A 16,543-nucleotide genomic window follows, 5' to 3' on the forward strand; every position below is an offset into this window, starting at 1 on the left:
TACCCCTTCTCCTGCATCCCCGTGCAATCTGCTCCGAGATCTACACATTTCTTCAGCTGGTCCATAGCTGTGCCCGCACAGCCTCTTCTCACCACAGTCCAAGGAGATCCCATATCTATTCCAGGCCAGAGTGTGTCTGGAGCGCATAGCCAGCATGGGTGGCTGGGCAGTTGCTCTCAACAGTGGAGAGCTGCTAGGTGTGGTCATCACACTGGACAATCAGGAAAAGGCATTCAATTAAGGTGCTAGGAAAGCCGGCCCTCTGGTCTCTCTGACCCCTGGCAGTGGAGTTCACAATTGTGACCAGAGCAGTGAGGGTCAAGAATTGTTGGACAGCTGCTAGAGGGCTGTTAGGTAACGCCGTGTCTACACTTGCACGGCATCAACCTCGGTTAATTGACCAGGGCTAAACATAGCTCAGGGAGGTGATGTTACAATGGGGCGCTCACCTCGGTAGGAACCAAATTTAAGTGTAGACACATGCACAACTAGGTCAGTGCAAGGTGGCTTACATCAACCTAACTTTGTAGCATAGACCAGCCTTTTGTCTGTCCATATTCCATATGATCATAGCAATTAGATACAACAATCATTAACAACTTTCCTTAATTACAACTTAATTTCTTCAAATGCAGGCTATGCACAAGAGTTTAATTAACTTTTAACTATGTGGAGAGTTTAAGAGTCTGTGTTATTCCATTGTTAAACTCATTCCAGACAAAGAAAAGACTGACATGTTAAATTTCTTAAAGAATCCAGTTTTTAATACAAGTGCAATTCTAATTAATGGATTTATTTGTAACGTCTCAGAAAATTGTTCTGTAGCTGAAGATAAGTGCTGTATTTTTTTAATATACAAAACAGAGGTTGAATCCCTGCTTTATATGCAAACTGAAATGCAGCCTTAGCTATGGAGTTGCAACTAGTGCCTCTCTACTAAATCAAACCCTCAGAAAGGGCTTTTTATTCAGAGATCACTAACCAACAAGCAGCAGTGGCCAACCAGGTACACATGGTCAATCAGCTACGTCAGTGGCATCTCACTGGGCCAGCAGTCATTGGGAAATTAGTAGCTATGCCAGTGGTGGCAGCAGAAACTGGTATCTGACTGTCCAGCTGCCACACCAATGACAGCTGGCTGAGACAGCAACAGATGCCAGATCAGTAGCTGCAAAAAAAAAAAAAAAGCCACCCAGTGAAGAGCTGCTGTAGGGAGATGGAGGTAACAAATCCAGAATCCTTTAAATCAGTGTTGGGTCACTTCAGCCACAGGGCCGGAGTGATAGTAGGGGACCCCACCCTCAAAGTTTTGCACTACAGAGCCCACCCTCTCCTCACTGCCTCACCATACCTTGAAAGCCCAGCTCTTCCCAGTGGGCTCCGTAGCGGGGACAATCGAATCTGGAGCCTGTTAGTTTCTTGTAGATGGTCTGCAGGATCCTCATGTGCACTTTCTCATTATTATCAAAGCCACCTGTATGGAAAACACCGATCATCCCTCTGTGACATTGAACATCCCTCTTTTCTAATGCACCAACGTGGAGACATGGCAAAAAAACAAAACCCCAAACCCTGCAGGTTAAATGGATTCACGGAAGAACTAGACATTTATGTGGATACCAGGAACATCCAGTTAGGAAAAAAAAATCCAGGAGCTCTGAGAAGGATGGAAACCTCCAAGTTTCAGAGCACAAGCCAATCCTCATACTGCACAGCATTAGAAAGATTCTTTCCCGGTAGGTACGTTAACAGCCTGGTGCAGGGGTTCTTTGCACCTTCCTATGACACAGCTGATGCTGGACACTGAAAAATGACAGGTTTCAGAGTAACAGCCATGTTAGTCTGTATTCGCAAAAAGAAAAGGAGTACTTGTGGCACCTTAGAGACTAACCAATTTATTTGAGCAAAGCATGTATAAAAAGATCTTCTACACTTTCCACAGTATGCATCCGATGAAGTGAGCTGTAGCTCACGAAAGCTTATGCTCAAATAAATTGGTTAGTCTCTAAGGTGCCACAAGTACTCCTTTTCTTTTTGCGGACACTGAAAAAGAGATACAGCCAAGTTCTGCGATACAACCGCATTTGCTCCAACCCCTCAGACAGAGACAAACACCTACAAGATCTCTATCAAGCATTCTTACAACTACAATACCCACCTGTGGAAGTCAAGAAACAGATTGATAGAGCCAGAAGAGTTCCCAGAAGCCACCTACTACAGGACAGGCCCAACAAAGAAAATAACAGAACGCCACTAGCCGTCACCTTCAGCCCCCAACTAAAACCCCTCCAACGCATTATTAAGGATCTACAACCTATCCTGAAGGATGACCCAACACACTCACAAATCTTGGGAGACAGGCCAGTCCTTGCTTACAGACAGCCCCCCAACCTGAAGCGAATACTCACCAGCAACCACATACCACACAACAGAACCACTAACCCAGGAACCTATCCTTGCAACAAAGCCCGTTGCCAACTGTGCCCACATATCTATTCAGGGGACACCATCATAGGGCCTAATCACATCAGCCACACTATCAGAGGCTCGTTCACCTGCACATCCACCAATGTGATATATGCCATCATGTGCCAGCAATGCCCCTCTGCCATGTACATTGGTCAAACTGGACAGTCTCTACGTAAAAGAATAAATGAACACAAATCAGATGTCAAGAATTATAACATTCATAAACCAGTCGGAGAACACTTCAATCTCTTTGGTCACGCGATTACAGACATGAAAGTTGCGATATTACAACAGAAAAACTTCAAAACCAGACTCCAGCAAGAGACTGTTGAATTGGAATTCATTTGTAAATTGGATACAATTAACTTAGGCTTGAATAGAGACTGGGAGTGGCTAAGTCATTATGCAAGGTAACCTATTTCCCCTTGTTTTTTCCTACCTCCCCCCACCCCGCCCCCAGACGTTCTTGTTAAACCCTGGATTTGTGCTGGAAATGGCCCACCTTGATTATCATACACATTGTAAGGAGAGTGATCACTTTAGATAAGCTATTATCAGCAGGAGAGTGGGGTGGGAGGAGAGAAAACCTTTTGTAGTGGTAAACACCCATTTTTTCATGGTTTGTATGTATAAGAACATCTTCTGTATTTTCCACAGTATGCATCCAATGAAGTGAGCTGTAGCTCACGAAAGCTTATGCTCAAATAAATTGGTTAGTCTCTAAGGTGCCACAAGTACTCCTTTTCATACTGCACAATGGAACTCCCCAGTAAGGGTAAAGAGCCTCTGTGCAGGAAACAGAACTTTCTCAGAGGCCAGCCCCAGAACTCTGCAAGAAACTAGGGACTACCCCAATCCTCCCCACCTTCCACTCCCAGGACGAGGTGCATTTCTTTGGCTTTGTCCTCTAACATGAATACAGAGCAATGTGTATACTTAAACAAAAAACCCAACCAAAACAAGCCACTTCACTATACACACTTCTTCCCCCCAGGAGAGGATGAGAGAACAAATACCACTTGACAGATCAGTCAAGTTGCTTAATGCACTGCTGGAACTTGCTCGGATATTACAGTGAGGAGCACAGTACAAGAACCTGAAGAGAAGAGAAGAGAAGAGAAGAGAAGAGAAGAGAAGAGAAGAGAAGAGAAGAGAAGAGAAGAGAAGAGAAGAGAAGAGAAGAGAAGAGAAGAGAAGAGAAGAGAAGAGAAAAGACTGGTTTGACCCAGTGAGACAATGCTTATGTTTCTGTGACAACAGTTCATTTAACTTGATCAAAGTTTGGATCGTTTATTTCCCTCTATCTATGGTACTTATCTGGCCCTCACAGCCGTAGTATCTGAAATTGTTATACTCTTTAATAGATCCATCCTCACAACAGCCCTGTGAGGTAGGGCAGTACTATTATCCCTGTTGTACAATGGGGAACTGAGCAGAGAGAGACAAAGTGACTCACCTGAGGTCACACAAGAAGTCTGTGGCAGAGCAGGGAAGTCCCAGGCTAGCATTCTAACCACTAGACCATCCTTCCTCTTAGCACATACCAGTTGGACATATAAAGATCACAACAACTGACTTCCCTGATTCTTTTTTGAAGAGATTTCTAAACCTGCTAAGCCCCTTCAGAGACCACCCCAAATCTTCATTCAAACAATGATCTTGGAGACCCTTGTGGGGATTTGGTACCTGATAAACCTGACATGTCCCAGCAGGAAGCAGGTGTTTCCAGGGGTCATATTCAAACACTATTCAATAAAGAGACCCCAATACAAACGCTGCCTCTTTTTGCAGAAAGAATTTGTGACCCAGTGACTCAGAATGTCTGGTCTGATGGAGAGGGAGGATGCTAGTGAGATGTGCAGGGAACAGGGAGAGAGGGCACAAGATGACTCCTGAAAGTCTTCAGTCCAAGGTACGCAGGCAGGAGTGGGGGGGAAGGCACTGCGCTCCAGGACACCAGCTGAGGGGAGGGGTGGGTCACACTTCAATGATTGTTAGCTAATCAAAAACAATCCCTTGAGGGAGGCTGATTACACTGGCTGGGCAGAGCTCATCCTCCTCTTTAGAAGGGAATACTCACACTGGGCTATCGCCAGGGCCAGATCCCGCTCGCCTTGCAGCTGCTGATGGAGCCGTGGGGGGCCGAAGAAGAAGTGAGCCACGGCAGACAGCCCTCGCCTTTGCACTGTCGGCTGGATCTTTTTCTGCGAAAAGGATGATACATGAAGAGAGGTGGTGGGGTAGGGGTTGCCGTCTCCCTTGGCACCATCTGGGAGAGAACAGGATAGAAAATCCTGTTTCGCAAGGGAATTTGTTAATTAATTGGATAGTGACACCAAGAGTTGAGGTTGCCTAACACCTTCCATTACAAGACCCTGTTTTCAGTTGCCTATGATTTTGCCAAACTTTACCCTCTCGCGATTAAATTTCCCATGCCGGGTCTTGACTTCAGACTGAACAGGTTTGGAAAGTTGCAGCAAAACCCATTTCAGCTGCTTCTGAGAATGAAGTTAGAAGAAAAATAGGTTGATCAGTCAACATTAAAAAAATTCTCACAACTGCTCCTTTAAGGAGCTCCGGCATCTCGGCACTTCGCAAGAAGGCCTTGAAATCTGGCAGCGTGGAAGACCTCGGGTCTTTGGTTATCTCCATGAAAATTCACCACGATTTAGCTGCATTACACGCCTTTCTAAATCACCATTTGCAGCCGCTCAGAAGAGGTTTGCAAGACTGTGGCAGCTACGTTCTCTGAACATTCTCTTGCATGCTCTAGCCCAGAAGTGAAGGGGCTGGGCACCAATCTTCCTGGAATTGCTCCTCCCAGACTACAGGCACGGGGGCACCAACCACCAGGAGTGAGTGCAAGAAGACTCCTTCCTGTGGTACCAGGCTCTCCCTCTTAGCACCCGAACGACACAGAGGAGGGAGAAATCTGACTCAAACGCAGGGTGATCAGGGGCAGAAATAGTAGCGGGCATATGCTGGGAAGGATAGGACCAGAGAAGGACAAGCAGGAAGCGGATAGAGTGGTGACTGGGATTGGGCAGAAGACAGGGTAATAGGAAACAGGGGAAAATGGGGGAGGCTGCCTCTGGTCAGGAAACCCTGAGTTCTAACCTCAGCCCAGCCCACCCTCACTGTGTGGCCTTGCACAAGCCACTTCACCTCCCTGTGCCTCAGTAAAATACTGCAGGGAAGCGTCCCAAGGAATAATGAGTTCCTGTCTGCACAGTGCTACAAACACGCATAACGCTACATTGTTCAATCCCGGTGGTTCGTACATACCCTGCACTCTGACAGGTCAGCTGTCTGGAAATACTGCAGTGCTTCATTGAAGGCGATCAGGGGCACGGGACCTGCAGACGTCCCCACAATCCCTGCAAATACGAAAGAAAACAGCCCTGCCTGGGATTCATGACAAGTCTCGTTACATGCGCTGGTCACCCCACTCAACTTGCCCATGCCACTTTGGACAAGAGACGGACATGGTCACAATTTCAGATTCTCTTTGCCAGGGCCCCTCCCCTGTTGGTTCATAAGAAGAGCGAATGGGGAGAGTCGGAGCATGCTCCGGAGATCTGTGATATCCGTGGGACTTTGATCAGCGGTCACAGCCCTGAGTTTGGAAGATCATTGAGACAATGCTATTGGGGAACATTAAGCAGAACGTGATCACATTTCGGAGGGGTGTGTTTCAAATTTTGGGCATGTCACTAATACAGCCTCTCTCCTCTTGAGGAAAATTTCAGCTACATGGAGGCACCCGTGCAGAGTCTGCATCAGCCACACAGATTTGGTTCAAGGTCTATGAGCCCAATTCTCTACTATGCCCAGCTTCCACTTCAATTATAAAATTATGTACCCTGGCTCTTTGCCCAGCCCTGGCAATGGCCCCTAAGGGACCATCTACCAGCTGAGCATAGGCAGAACACAGCACACTCCAGCCATGCCTGCTGTCCACCTCTGTGCCAGGACTGCAAGGAGAGTGGCATAGATCTCATGGCAAAAATAGTATGTGATCAGGTAATTGAAGTCTATGCCATCGGGCACACGCACAAGGTGGCAGAGGTAAGGTTGCATGGGCAATCTCAATTCTAGCATTCCTAACTTTTGAGGCCTTTACTTTGCAACCTTAACATCCTTTGAATGTAGATGTTTATATGCAGTATTTATAGTGAGAAACAAAATCTTTTAGATGACTCTGAAGTCCAAACCATCCAGTTTTGCACACTCCACACCTACATAACCACACAATGTGACTACTGTGACCCCTGCCCTCCCAGGAGTGGGTTGCATCCCTTGCTCTGTCTGGTCTTAAATTAGACACAAAGCTCTTCAAGGCAGGGATTCTCTCTCCTACTGTATGTGTTTGTACAGCACCTTGCACAACGCAGGGCCAAGAGAAGTGGGGCCCCACAACACCACACACTCTCCAGAGACTCTCATAGAATCATAGAATATCAGGGTTGGAAGGGACCCCAGAAGGTCATCTAGTCCAACCCCCTGCTCAAAGCAGGACCAATTCCCAGTTAAATCATCCCAGCCAGGGCTTTGTCAAGCCTGACCTTAAAAACCTCTAAGGAAGGAGATTCCACCACCTCCCTAGGTAACGCATTCCAGTGTTTCACCACCCTCTTAGTGAAAAAGTTTTTCCTAATATCCAACCTAAACCTCCCCCACTGCAACTTGAGACCATTACTCCTCGTTCTGTCATCTGCTACCATTGAGAACAGTCTAGAGCCATCCTCTTTGGAACCCCCTTTCAGGTAGTTGAAAGCAGCTATCAAATCCCCCCTCATTCTTCTCTTCTGCAGGCTAAACAATCCCAGCTCCCTCAGCCTCTCCTCATAACTCATGTGTTCCAGTCCCCTAATCATTTTTGTTGCCCTTCGCTGGACTCTCTCCAATTTATCCACATCCTTCTTGAAGTGTGGGGCCCAAAACTGGACATAGTACTCCAGATGAGGCCTCACCAATGTCGAATAGACGGGAACGATCACGTCCCTCGATCTGCTCGCTATGCCCCTACTTATACATCCCAAAATGCCATTGGCCTTCTTGGCAACAAGGGCACACTGCTGACTCATATCCAGCTTCTCGTCCACTGTCACCCCTAGGTCCTCTCATCCTCTTTCATCTCCCACAAACCCTCCGCAACACGGACACACACTCCTGCCTTTCCCCTTCAGTCAAGTAACTATCCAAACACACACAGGTGCCTCCCGAATCCAGACATACACACAGACCCCTACCACCTCAATCCATACCCATGGAACTTGGTACACAGACTGCCACAGCACACATGCGGGCACCCCTCCTGCCAGAGAAGCAAGAGAGGCTCCAAAGGAACCAGTGGAGTTGCACTAGCATAAAACTTGAATAAAGCAAGAGGAGAATCGGGTCCTTCATCTTCCCACCACACTGGGATCTTCAGAGCAAGTACAATATGTATGGCGTCTTCACCAGGCCAGACTTGGCAGGAAGCTGGATGGACAGACCTCACTGACTAGCTGCTTCTTTGACACAGCCCCAGAGGCAGGCCTGCTAGTAGGGCTTGAGAGCAAGATTTGTGTCAGCATCAGCCAGTGAGACACTCCATTGCCTGTGCCAGTCTCAATCCTCTAGTCTCTCCGTGGTGCTTCATGTGCCTTTGAAGATGTCAATTCCGCAGCTCTGCACCCTTACCGTACAGCTAACGCTGGCATCAGGACCCCAGACCAGCCACTATCTCTCCCTCTGCACTAAGATACCAAACCGTGTCCTGGTGACTGATTTAGAATAAGGCACCGGTTGGGGTACCATTAAAATAAACTGAAGAAAAAAAACAACCTCCAGGCCTTGAAACCAGAGCATCTAAAAATCTGTAACAGGAAAAACTTTGGACTTTGAGTAAAGTAAAAATCCCCTGATGAACTTGTGTTTGCACAAGATAAGAAATGTTAACATATGAAAGAATCCTATTGTGCTCTCGAAGACCCCCCTCCTAAAAGATTAAGGGGGAGGGCTAGCTCAGTGGTTTGAGCATTGGCCTGCTAAACCCAGGGTTGTGAATTCAATCCTTGAGGGGGCCATTTAGGGATCTGGGGCAAAAATCGGGCATTGGTCCTGCTTTGAGCAGGGGGTTGGACTAGATGACCTCCTGAGGTCCCTTCCAACCCGGATATTCTATGATTATGGGAAAGATAATATATACACACTGATCTATGACTTCAAAATGAAGGATTGCTAATGGTAAGATTTGAAAGCTTCGTTAGCTATATTTTTAATAAACTGTAATTATAGATAGCGAATAAATATATAGATAGGATAACACACTGGCCAAGGGCTTTGCCTGCCATAAATTTTTTTTTTTTTGTCAATTTCCTTTTTATATAATTTGCTGATTTGTTTGAAATGATGTTGTTGGCAAGATAAGTAATAGGTTGTGTTGGAAGATGTAAGTAAGAGATACAAACATGTAATGATAAACAAAACCTCCCTTTTCTGGGAAACTTATACAGGGGACCCAGGGCAACCCGACCCAGAAACTGCAAACTTAGCAGGAAAAACTTAAACATTAGGTGATTAAAGCTTGCGCATGCTGAATGTACGGGTTATGTAAAAATCAATGGGTAATGCGTTGCATGCTGATTGGAGGAAAATTGGGTAATTGAGCATGTAAAAATGTATAAGAATACATGTGAAAATGGGCCAAAATCTGAAGAAACGCCAGACCAGAAACTGAGGAACGAGACAGGACCAGACCAGGAGACCAGGCAAGAGGATGACCATCATGGAGGAAAGGAGGACTTCTCAGTGCCACAGAATACGGTAACTGGGGCCCATTTACCTATATTCTGTCTTGTCTGTTATTACTTATCTGGCATAAATGTATGTCCAGACACTAAGTGACAACAATTCTATCTGAAATTGTATTAACAAAGGCAAAACTGATCAAGCCTAAATTGGGTGGATGTGTGACTCAGTTTCCCATTCTACATTCCTGACAGTTCCCAAAGTGCCTCGTCATTGACAAACCATCTGTCTCTCTCTTCAGTGCCCCTACGAGATTTAATTGGTACCAACTGTCCAGGATACCAGGTAAGCTCCATTGCAGTTATCTGTACCTGACTGGAGATTTTCCACGGCCTCCCATTCTTCCTGGGCTCGCAGCACCTCTGCACTAGGATCTGGCAAAAGAGAGTCATGAAGGGTGTTAGCTACAGCTGGAACTCTCAGGCCAGCTGTTTGCTTTGCTTCGCCATCAGCCAGCAGACAAAAAGTGCAATGGTTCCTGTGACCTTACGCTCGCCTGCCTTTGGGGTCTCATTTAATTTTCCGTTTTATCACAGACCAAGTTGGGGTCCTCTGATATAAAGCTGAACAACAGCAGATTCCTTGACAGCTCCTGCCTTGATTACCTGCTCCTGCCCAGAGGCCTGCAGCAAACTCACCCAGTCCCACAGAGAGGAGAGAATATCAGCAAGTGTAGGGGGAGATTGTGATTAGCTCTTTCGGGGGTGCTGCGGGTAAGTCCCTCTCTCCACTGCACACCTGCAAAATGGCCAGGTACAATAGTCCAAGCCACCCCAAAGGAGGCATGGAAGGAAGGGTCATGGCCCTACCAGGCAGTTCTTCTGGCCAGCCTCCACTGCATCATCCTAAGGGGAATGCAGTTCTGACCCTGTCCCAACATGGGCCAGTGCCTAACAGACACGATCAGGCCCAAGGATAGTACAGGAAATCAGAGGGGAATTCCGCAGAGCCTTTCCATGTCTCAATCAGCAGCCTGCCTTCCCCCACCCCACCCTGGACACTGCAGAAGGGAAGTTCAGAGTACGACATCTCTTCCATGAACAGGAAGAGGCCTGAACTGCGGGGGAAGAAAAATGAGAACACAACCCCATTCACTTGATTGAGATTCCAGAGTTAAAAACGCCACCGGCACAGCACCCCAGCAGAACGGTTTGGAGTCATGGCTCTGAGACACGTGCTTAGTTAATAGACAGAAAAACTGAATGTTGCTTTGGCGATACAGGGCAACAGCGGACCCACATGTTGGAGACAGAATCTCAGAGCAGACAGACAGGACAGAACGCCTGACCAAAGCCTTGGAGGAATGCCGTGAATTTTCCTGGACGGTCTAGAGGCAATGAGGAGAAATACTTGGCCAAGAGTATCAGGATCTCGACAATCTGAATGGGACGATTATAGTGAGATTCTGGCCAAGCCCACCAGCAGAACAGACAGGATTTGCTCAGCAGACAGAAAGAGCAGTGCTGTGCTAGTTGGAGCACGTCAGTCCCCTCCAGAATTGGAAAGCAACAGGCTATTAAATAGAAACATTCAAATACAGCTTACCAGCTTCTGTGCGCCCACTGGCTCCCTCTGCCAGAGCCTGCAGGAGCCCATTCTGCTTCAGCACCGAGATCTACGCAGAGAGCGAACAGTCAAGAGGAGCAATGCACTTTACACCTCCTGTTGTTTTTAAAGGATTTTTTTCTAGCCCGATGTGCTGAGTGCCCCCAAACAGCAGCAGAGAAGAGGAGCCTTCAGCACATAAGGGATCTTAAAGACCTATTTCCCTCCCCACACCTGCGGTCTTCCTGAAGCCATAATGACCCGTTCTCACTTTGGGAAATATCCCAGCATGCACTATTGTTGTTACGCCACAACACCACACAAGACATCCAAAGCCTGGAGACACACTGTGTGCAGAGTGGTGTCCAGGGAAATGAGGGAACCTTTTGAAGGTTCTCTGTGGCTAACACATTGTGATACCTTCCTGGATTGTTCCCCCAATAAAGAGCCCACAGCCACCACCCTGCTCACCCATCACAGGTCTCCCCAGCATTCCCATGCTGGAGCTGCTTGAGTTCACCCTTTCCCCTGCCATGAGACAAGCTGCACAAGGAATGGCGTAGCCAGTCAGGGAGGAATAGTCTGCCCCTCATCATAAGAAGGGTTTGTAGAGGAATGGTGTCACTGCTGAAGGAAATGGGTTAGCCCACCTGAGACAAGCTGGTAAAGGAACAGGGAAGCAGCTTGGAGAGTTTGGATCTACCCCCCTCTTCTCCCATGAAAAGAGCTGTTTGAAGAACTGGGGAGGCCCTTGTTTAGGCCTCCAGAAAAGCCGATATAGAAGGGCAGGCAGGCCTAAGCTAGCCTGCTTTCTGGTATCACATTCAAGCACGTACGCAAGAGGCTTGTGCTTTCTGACAACTGCAAGTCCCAGGCCCAACACCGGCACCGTGTGCACCAGCATCATGTCACAATGAGCAATAGTAGGATAGCGCTGCTGGGGTTTTACCTGCAGCTATAATACATTGCAACCATGCCTTTTTCTAGAACTTTCAGTGTATGCAGAGTACAGTCCATACCACTTTGTAAATGCACACATGGGTACAGCTGTACCCTGAAAACCCCGATGGAATGCACACACACAAAGGGACTTTATATTCCCAACTCTTTATGCAATTACAATTAATGCCTAATGTTGCCCATCATGCAGGTCTCTGCACATAATAGAGCGAGACGTGTCTAATGCTAGAGTTTAGTCTCAGGCTGCCGAAAATTATGAAATTATCTGAGATACGCACAGGTACGGATTTGACAGCTGGAGGAAGGAAGATACCTTGCTCTTCAGACTGGCGGGTATCTGCAGTGCATCTGTTCATGCCCTAATGAAACAATGAAATCAAAGTCAGCAGGGAACAACCAACCAGTCACTTCCTAAAGTGGCCCAAGTTCCTGTAATGCATGTATAATACTGACGCAGTGCAAGCATGGAGTTTGGTGTTCTGGCAGATACAATCAAACGGGAAGGAAATAAAAAAAATTGTTAACATGAAAATTTCACCTAATTTTCAAAGTTTCAATTGTTTTAACTGCTGTTTTTTCTATTTGTGTGTTTAGTGAAAGAATAAAAGCTACAGACTCTTTAAGGAAAAGTTCAAACCACAAATAACTTTCTAATGTTACAATAAACAAAAGTCTGTTTAAACTTGTGTTTCCCAAAGCGTGGGGTGTGCATAAAGTGCAAAGGACTAGCCAGGGTCTGCTAACAGACCTCTCATTTGTTCTTCAGTCTCAGCTTTCATTTTTTTAAAATACTGTTATAGTTGCCAAAAAAAAAAAAAAAAAAACCTTCATAACCTAAGTGTAAATAATATCGTAATACATGCCTGAGCTTGCAGAGAGTGTAAATAGCTCTGAGGTGTGAATTGTCCCACTCATTCATAAAATTACTTCCAGAATTTTACTGGGCGTCACTGAGTTCCAAAGCAATGGCTATGCTCTTACCCTTTGCAACGCCCTGCCACTGTGAGACAGGGTTCTCTTTTGTAGCAGTCTTCAAGACCAAATACTTTGCCCAAGTCAGCAGTGAATGGGAGCTACATGTCACCCTCTCAAAAATAAAACCTAGGTTTGAAAAGCTGTGTGCTGAAGAACATGGTCACGCATCTTGGCAACTAGCTTCAGGGCTGCCTCAAGATGTTTTGTTAGAGAAAACATGAATGTTGTCACTTAGCAAATACTATTAAAAAATCACTTAGGTAAGAGTTAGTCTATGCTGCAAAGGGTTCAGTGGAGCTGCAGCTTATACCGAAAAAAGGATGTCTCGCTTTTTCTCACTTTAAAAGGTTTGGGAAACTGTGACTTAAACCAGCTTCCTGGGCCCACGATCTATATTACAATTCACAAAACTGCCCCCAACACAGGGGGAATTCCAGGAAGGACCATACAAAACATTGGGGGCACACTGGGGGCTGGAGGAAGCATGGCAGTGGCAGACCTGCATCCAGCCAGTTCTGCCCTGGGCCACTGGAGCCATTGATACAGGGGCGCTAATTAGTGGCTTTCAGTGGCTACAAACCCTCAGTTTAATGTAGTTTTTGTATATAATTCACTGGGGAGGGATTAGAAAGGAGCAAGATAAAAAATTCTATTATGTGCACATGTAACAACTTCTTCCTCCCCCCTTAAACTTCAGCATTGCAACACAGAGCTTTACTTCTTGAGCTAAGCACTAACTACTTTGGCTGGTAGCCGGACAAAGTTCCTACCCTATGTGAACCAGATGTTAGAGGAGGATCCAGGATAACACACTCAAGTAATGGACTATCTATTCACAAGTCACCTAATTTTACAGACAACACAGTCAAGGACAAAAATATGGCAGGTGTTCTTTCTTTCTGAGGCAGTGCCTCTGACTGAATGGGATTTGGAGCTGCCATATTAACAGAGCTAGGTTTTATTTCAAGTTTCTGCAGACTCTTGGTCCCGTATGAGGCCACGCTGAATAATAAGGGAGGTGAAAGATATAAAATTGTTAGCATCAGTCTGTGGAAGAAGTGAGTCTAGAGCGCATGGTATCTGGTTCCGAGTGCAATACACACGACCTAGGTCAGAATATTTTTGATGGAGGAAAAGCAGCAGGTGGAAATCCCATCCAGAACTTGAGCACACACAAACACAGATTCTGGGGTAGTGCATATGCAACAACAGAGTCATCGTGCAAAAGCAAGCTCAAAACACAAATGGGAAATAGTAATTTTCAGGTAAAAGAATGCATTTCTACTGGAACAACAAAGGTACCTCCTCGACCCCAGTACTATCCCCAGGACAAATTTCAAAGTCCGGCTGCAAACCAGGGAGAGCGAGAGCCCTTCAGATAAAGGCTGCAAGAATTTGTTTTACAATGGGAAGCATTAGGCAACCTAATTACAAGGGTTGCTGCCAGTACTCCTTTTATAAGGCAAATAAAGCATCAGTCCCTGCAGCCAGGATAAAGCATGTCTACACTTCAGCTGGCAGGTGCGACTCCCAGCTCAGGCAGAGGTACACACACTAACTGTGCTTGAGCTGGCATGCTAAAAGTAAAGGCGTGCCAGGCTAGTCATCCACCATCCATCCACAACTAGACCTCTGCCAGGATTGCGTTCAGGCAATCAGCCTGAAACATCGCAGCCCCGCCGCTGTTTTTAGCATGCTAGCTTGAGCACAGCTAGCGGGTGTAGGTCTACCTGAGCTGAGAATCACACCTCCCGGTTCCTGGTCAGACATCCTTACTTCAGAGCGGTGTGTAAGTGAGGCGCATGGCCAAGCTCACCCTCATCCCTGGCCCTGCCTAGCCGTCTGAGGGGTTCCAACCAGGGAGAAAAGGAATTTCCAGCCCAGGGCCCATCCCTGCAAGTGGCTGGAGCCAGCTACTTCCAGGGAAGGTGGAAGACACCCATTCCCCAGTCAGCTCCTGCCCTGGGCCCTTCCCACCCTTCATCCCTCAAGTCCCAGCACTGTTCTCCCCTTCCCCGCATCCCATTCCCCCCAGCCATATGCTGGGCTGCCCCATGGCCCCCCCGGCAACCTGGCCTCTTCTCCCCACATGCTCCCCTGACCTTAGAACTCCTCCCCAGCCCCCTGGCCCCCCGCTTTACAGCCCCCCTTTCCCCCAACCCCGCCCCCCATGCAGGCTTCTGCTTCCCCTGACCCCCCCTTTAGAACCCCCTGACCCCCCCCTTTAGAGCCCCCCTTTCCCCCAACCTCACCCCCCATGCAGGCTTCTGCTTCCCCTGACCCCTTCCCCCCCCCCCATGCAGGCTTCTGCTTCCCCTGACCCCTTTACAACCCCCTGACCCCCCCTTTAGAGCCCCCCTTTCCCCCAACCCCGCCCCCCATGCAGGCTTCTGCTTCCCCTGACCCCTTCCCCCCCTTTCCAGCCCCCTGACCCCCCCTTTCCAGCCCCCCTTTTCCCCACCCCCCATGCAGGCTTCTGCTTCCCCTGACCCCTTTGCAACCCCCTGACCCCCCCTTTACAGCCCCCCTTTCCCCCAACCCCACCCCCCTTCGCAGGCTTCTGCTTCCCCTGACCCCTTTACAACCCCCTGACCCCCCCTTTAGAGCCCCCCTTTCCCCCAACCCCGCCCCCCATGCAGGCTTCTGCTTCCCCTGACCCCTTCCCCCCCTTTCCAGCCCCCTGACCCCCCATTTCCAGCCCCCCTTTTCCCCACCCCCCATGCAGGCTTCTGCTTCCCCTGACCCCTTTGCAACCCCCTGACCCCCCCCCCCTTTACAGCCCCCCTTTCCCCCAACCCCGCCCCCCTTCGCAGGCTTCTGCTCCCCTTGGCCCTTTGCAGCCCCCCCCGGCCACTCCCCCCCTTTATAGCCCCCCCGCGACCTTTGAACCCCTCAGTCACCCCTCCCCCGCCCGTCTGATTAGCCCCAGCCCCAGACGCTCCCCCACCTCGGCTCCTTCCACCGCCAAGCGCCGGCGCGCACGCCGCGCTGCACGCCGGGAGTTGTGGTTCCAGGAGCCTCGCTCTCCCAGAAGGCACCGCGGAGCCCAGTGGGCGCGGCTGCCGCCTCCCCTCCCCGACTACAGTTCCCAGAGGCCCCCCGCGCGGCAAAATCTACGGCGTCGGAGGAGGGACAATCGAAGAGGCGACGCGTCCGTCCAGGGAAGCTCTTAAAGGGACCTGCGCCCCAGCCAGGGGCCCGCCTCCCGGCCACCCCCAGCCATCGACTACTGGGGGCCAGCCCAGTGCCCTGGCCCCACTGACACGCCCAGGGGGCTGCCGGGGCCCGTTGGGGTTGCGGGGGGGCCTTTCACCAGTTACAATCCATTTAACTCTGATGCCCCATTAACGCTTGGGAGAAAGGGCTTCTGAGAGCAAGGAGCCGCACCGCCTTGCTTCCGCCGACACTGTATTGTTTTCTGATCACCCTGCCCCAGCCCTCCTCCCGCGGCTGTTATTACCCGGACTGTTATCACCATTAATCATAACTCGCCTACGTTCCTCAGGGATATTTCTTGCAGCACTCAGCAACTCCGGCTCTTGCTGTAATAGAATCACAGAAGATCAGGGTTGGAAGGGACCTCAGGAGGTCACCTGGTCCCACCCCCTGCTCAGAGCAGGACCTAATCCCAAATTTTTTTCCCCAGATAGGGGGACCGTTGGAGACCCTACTTTGAACCGACGTCCAAGACGTCACCGTACACAGCCTCAGACCGCCGAGAAACCCTCCCGCAAAAGTGGGGGAGAACCGAGCAGACATTCTTGATGTGGATTCCCTTTAGCACATGACTCTTTGGAAG

At 48.7% G+C, this 16,543-nt stretch overlaps 1 protein-coding gene across 4 annotated transcripts in view; it reads right to left on the minus strand.

Annotated features, from left to right (window-relative positions):
• The window catches only part of ELMOD3 (ELMO domain containing 3), a 74,177-nt gene that overhangs the window by 18,167 nt on the left and 39,467 nt on the right, over positions 1-16,543 (minus strand). Inside the window, exons 1-7 of one of the 4 annotated variants that reach the window (XM_084614966.1) lie at positions 15,692-15,728; positions 12,048-12,128; positions 10,810-10,879; positions 9,576-9,638; positions 5,755-5,846; positions 4,550-4,673; positions 1,352-1,474 (exon numbers count right to left, since the gene is read on the minus strand). In XM_084614966.1, coding sequence (XP_084471092.1) covers positions 1,352-1,474; positions 4,550-4,673; positions 5,755-5,846; positions 9,576-9,638; positions 10,810-10,879; positions 12,048-12,125 — 550 coding nt within the window. In that variant the 5' untranslated portion in view covers positions 12,126-12,128; positions 15,692-15,728. Of the gene's footprint in view, positions 1-1,351; positions 1,475-4,549; positions 4,674-5,754; positions 5,847-9,575; positions 9,639-10,809; positions 10,880-12,047; positions 12,129-14,474; positions 14,695-15,691; positions 15,729-16,543 lie in introns of those variants that run through there. The other 3 variants (XM_084614964.1, XM_084614965.1, XM_084614967.1) reach the window with 3 other exon arrangements.

This window comes from Lepidochelys olivacea (genome assembly GCF_965140295.1).
Source record: "Lepidochelys olivacea isolate rLepOli2 genome assembly, chromosome: 26".
NCBI lineage: Eukaryota > Metazoa > Chordata > Testudines > Cheloniidae > Lepidochelys > Lepidochelys olivacea.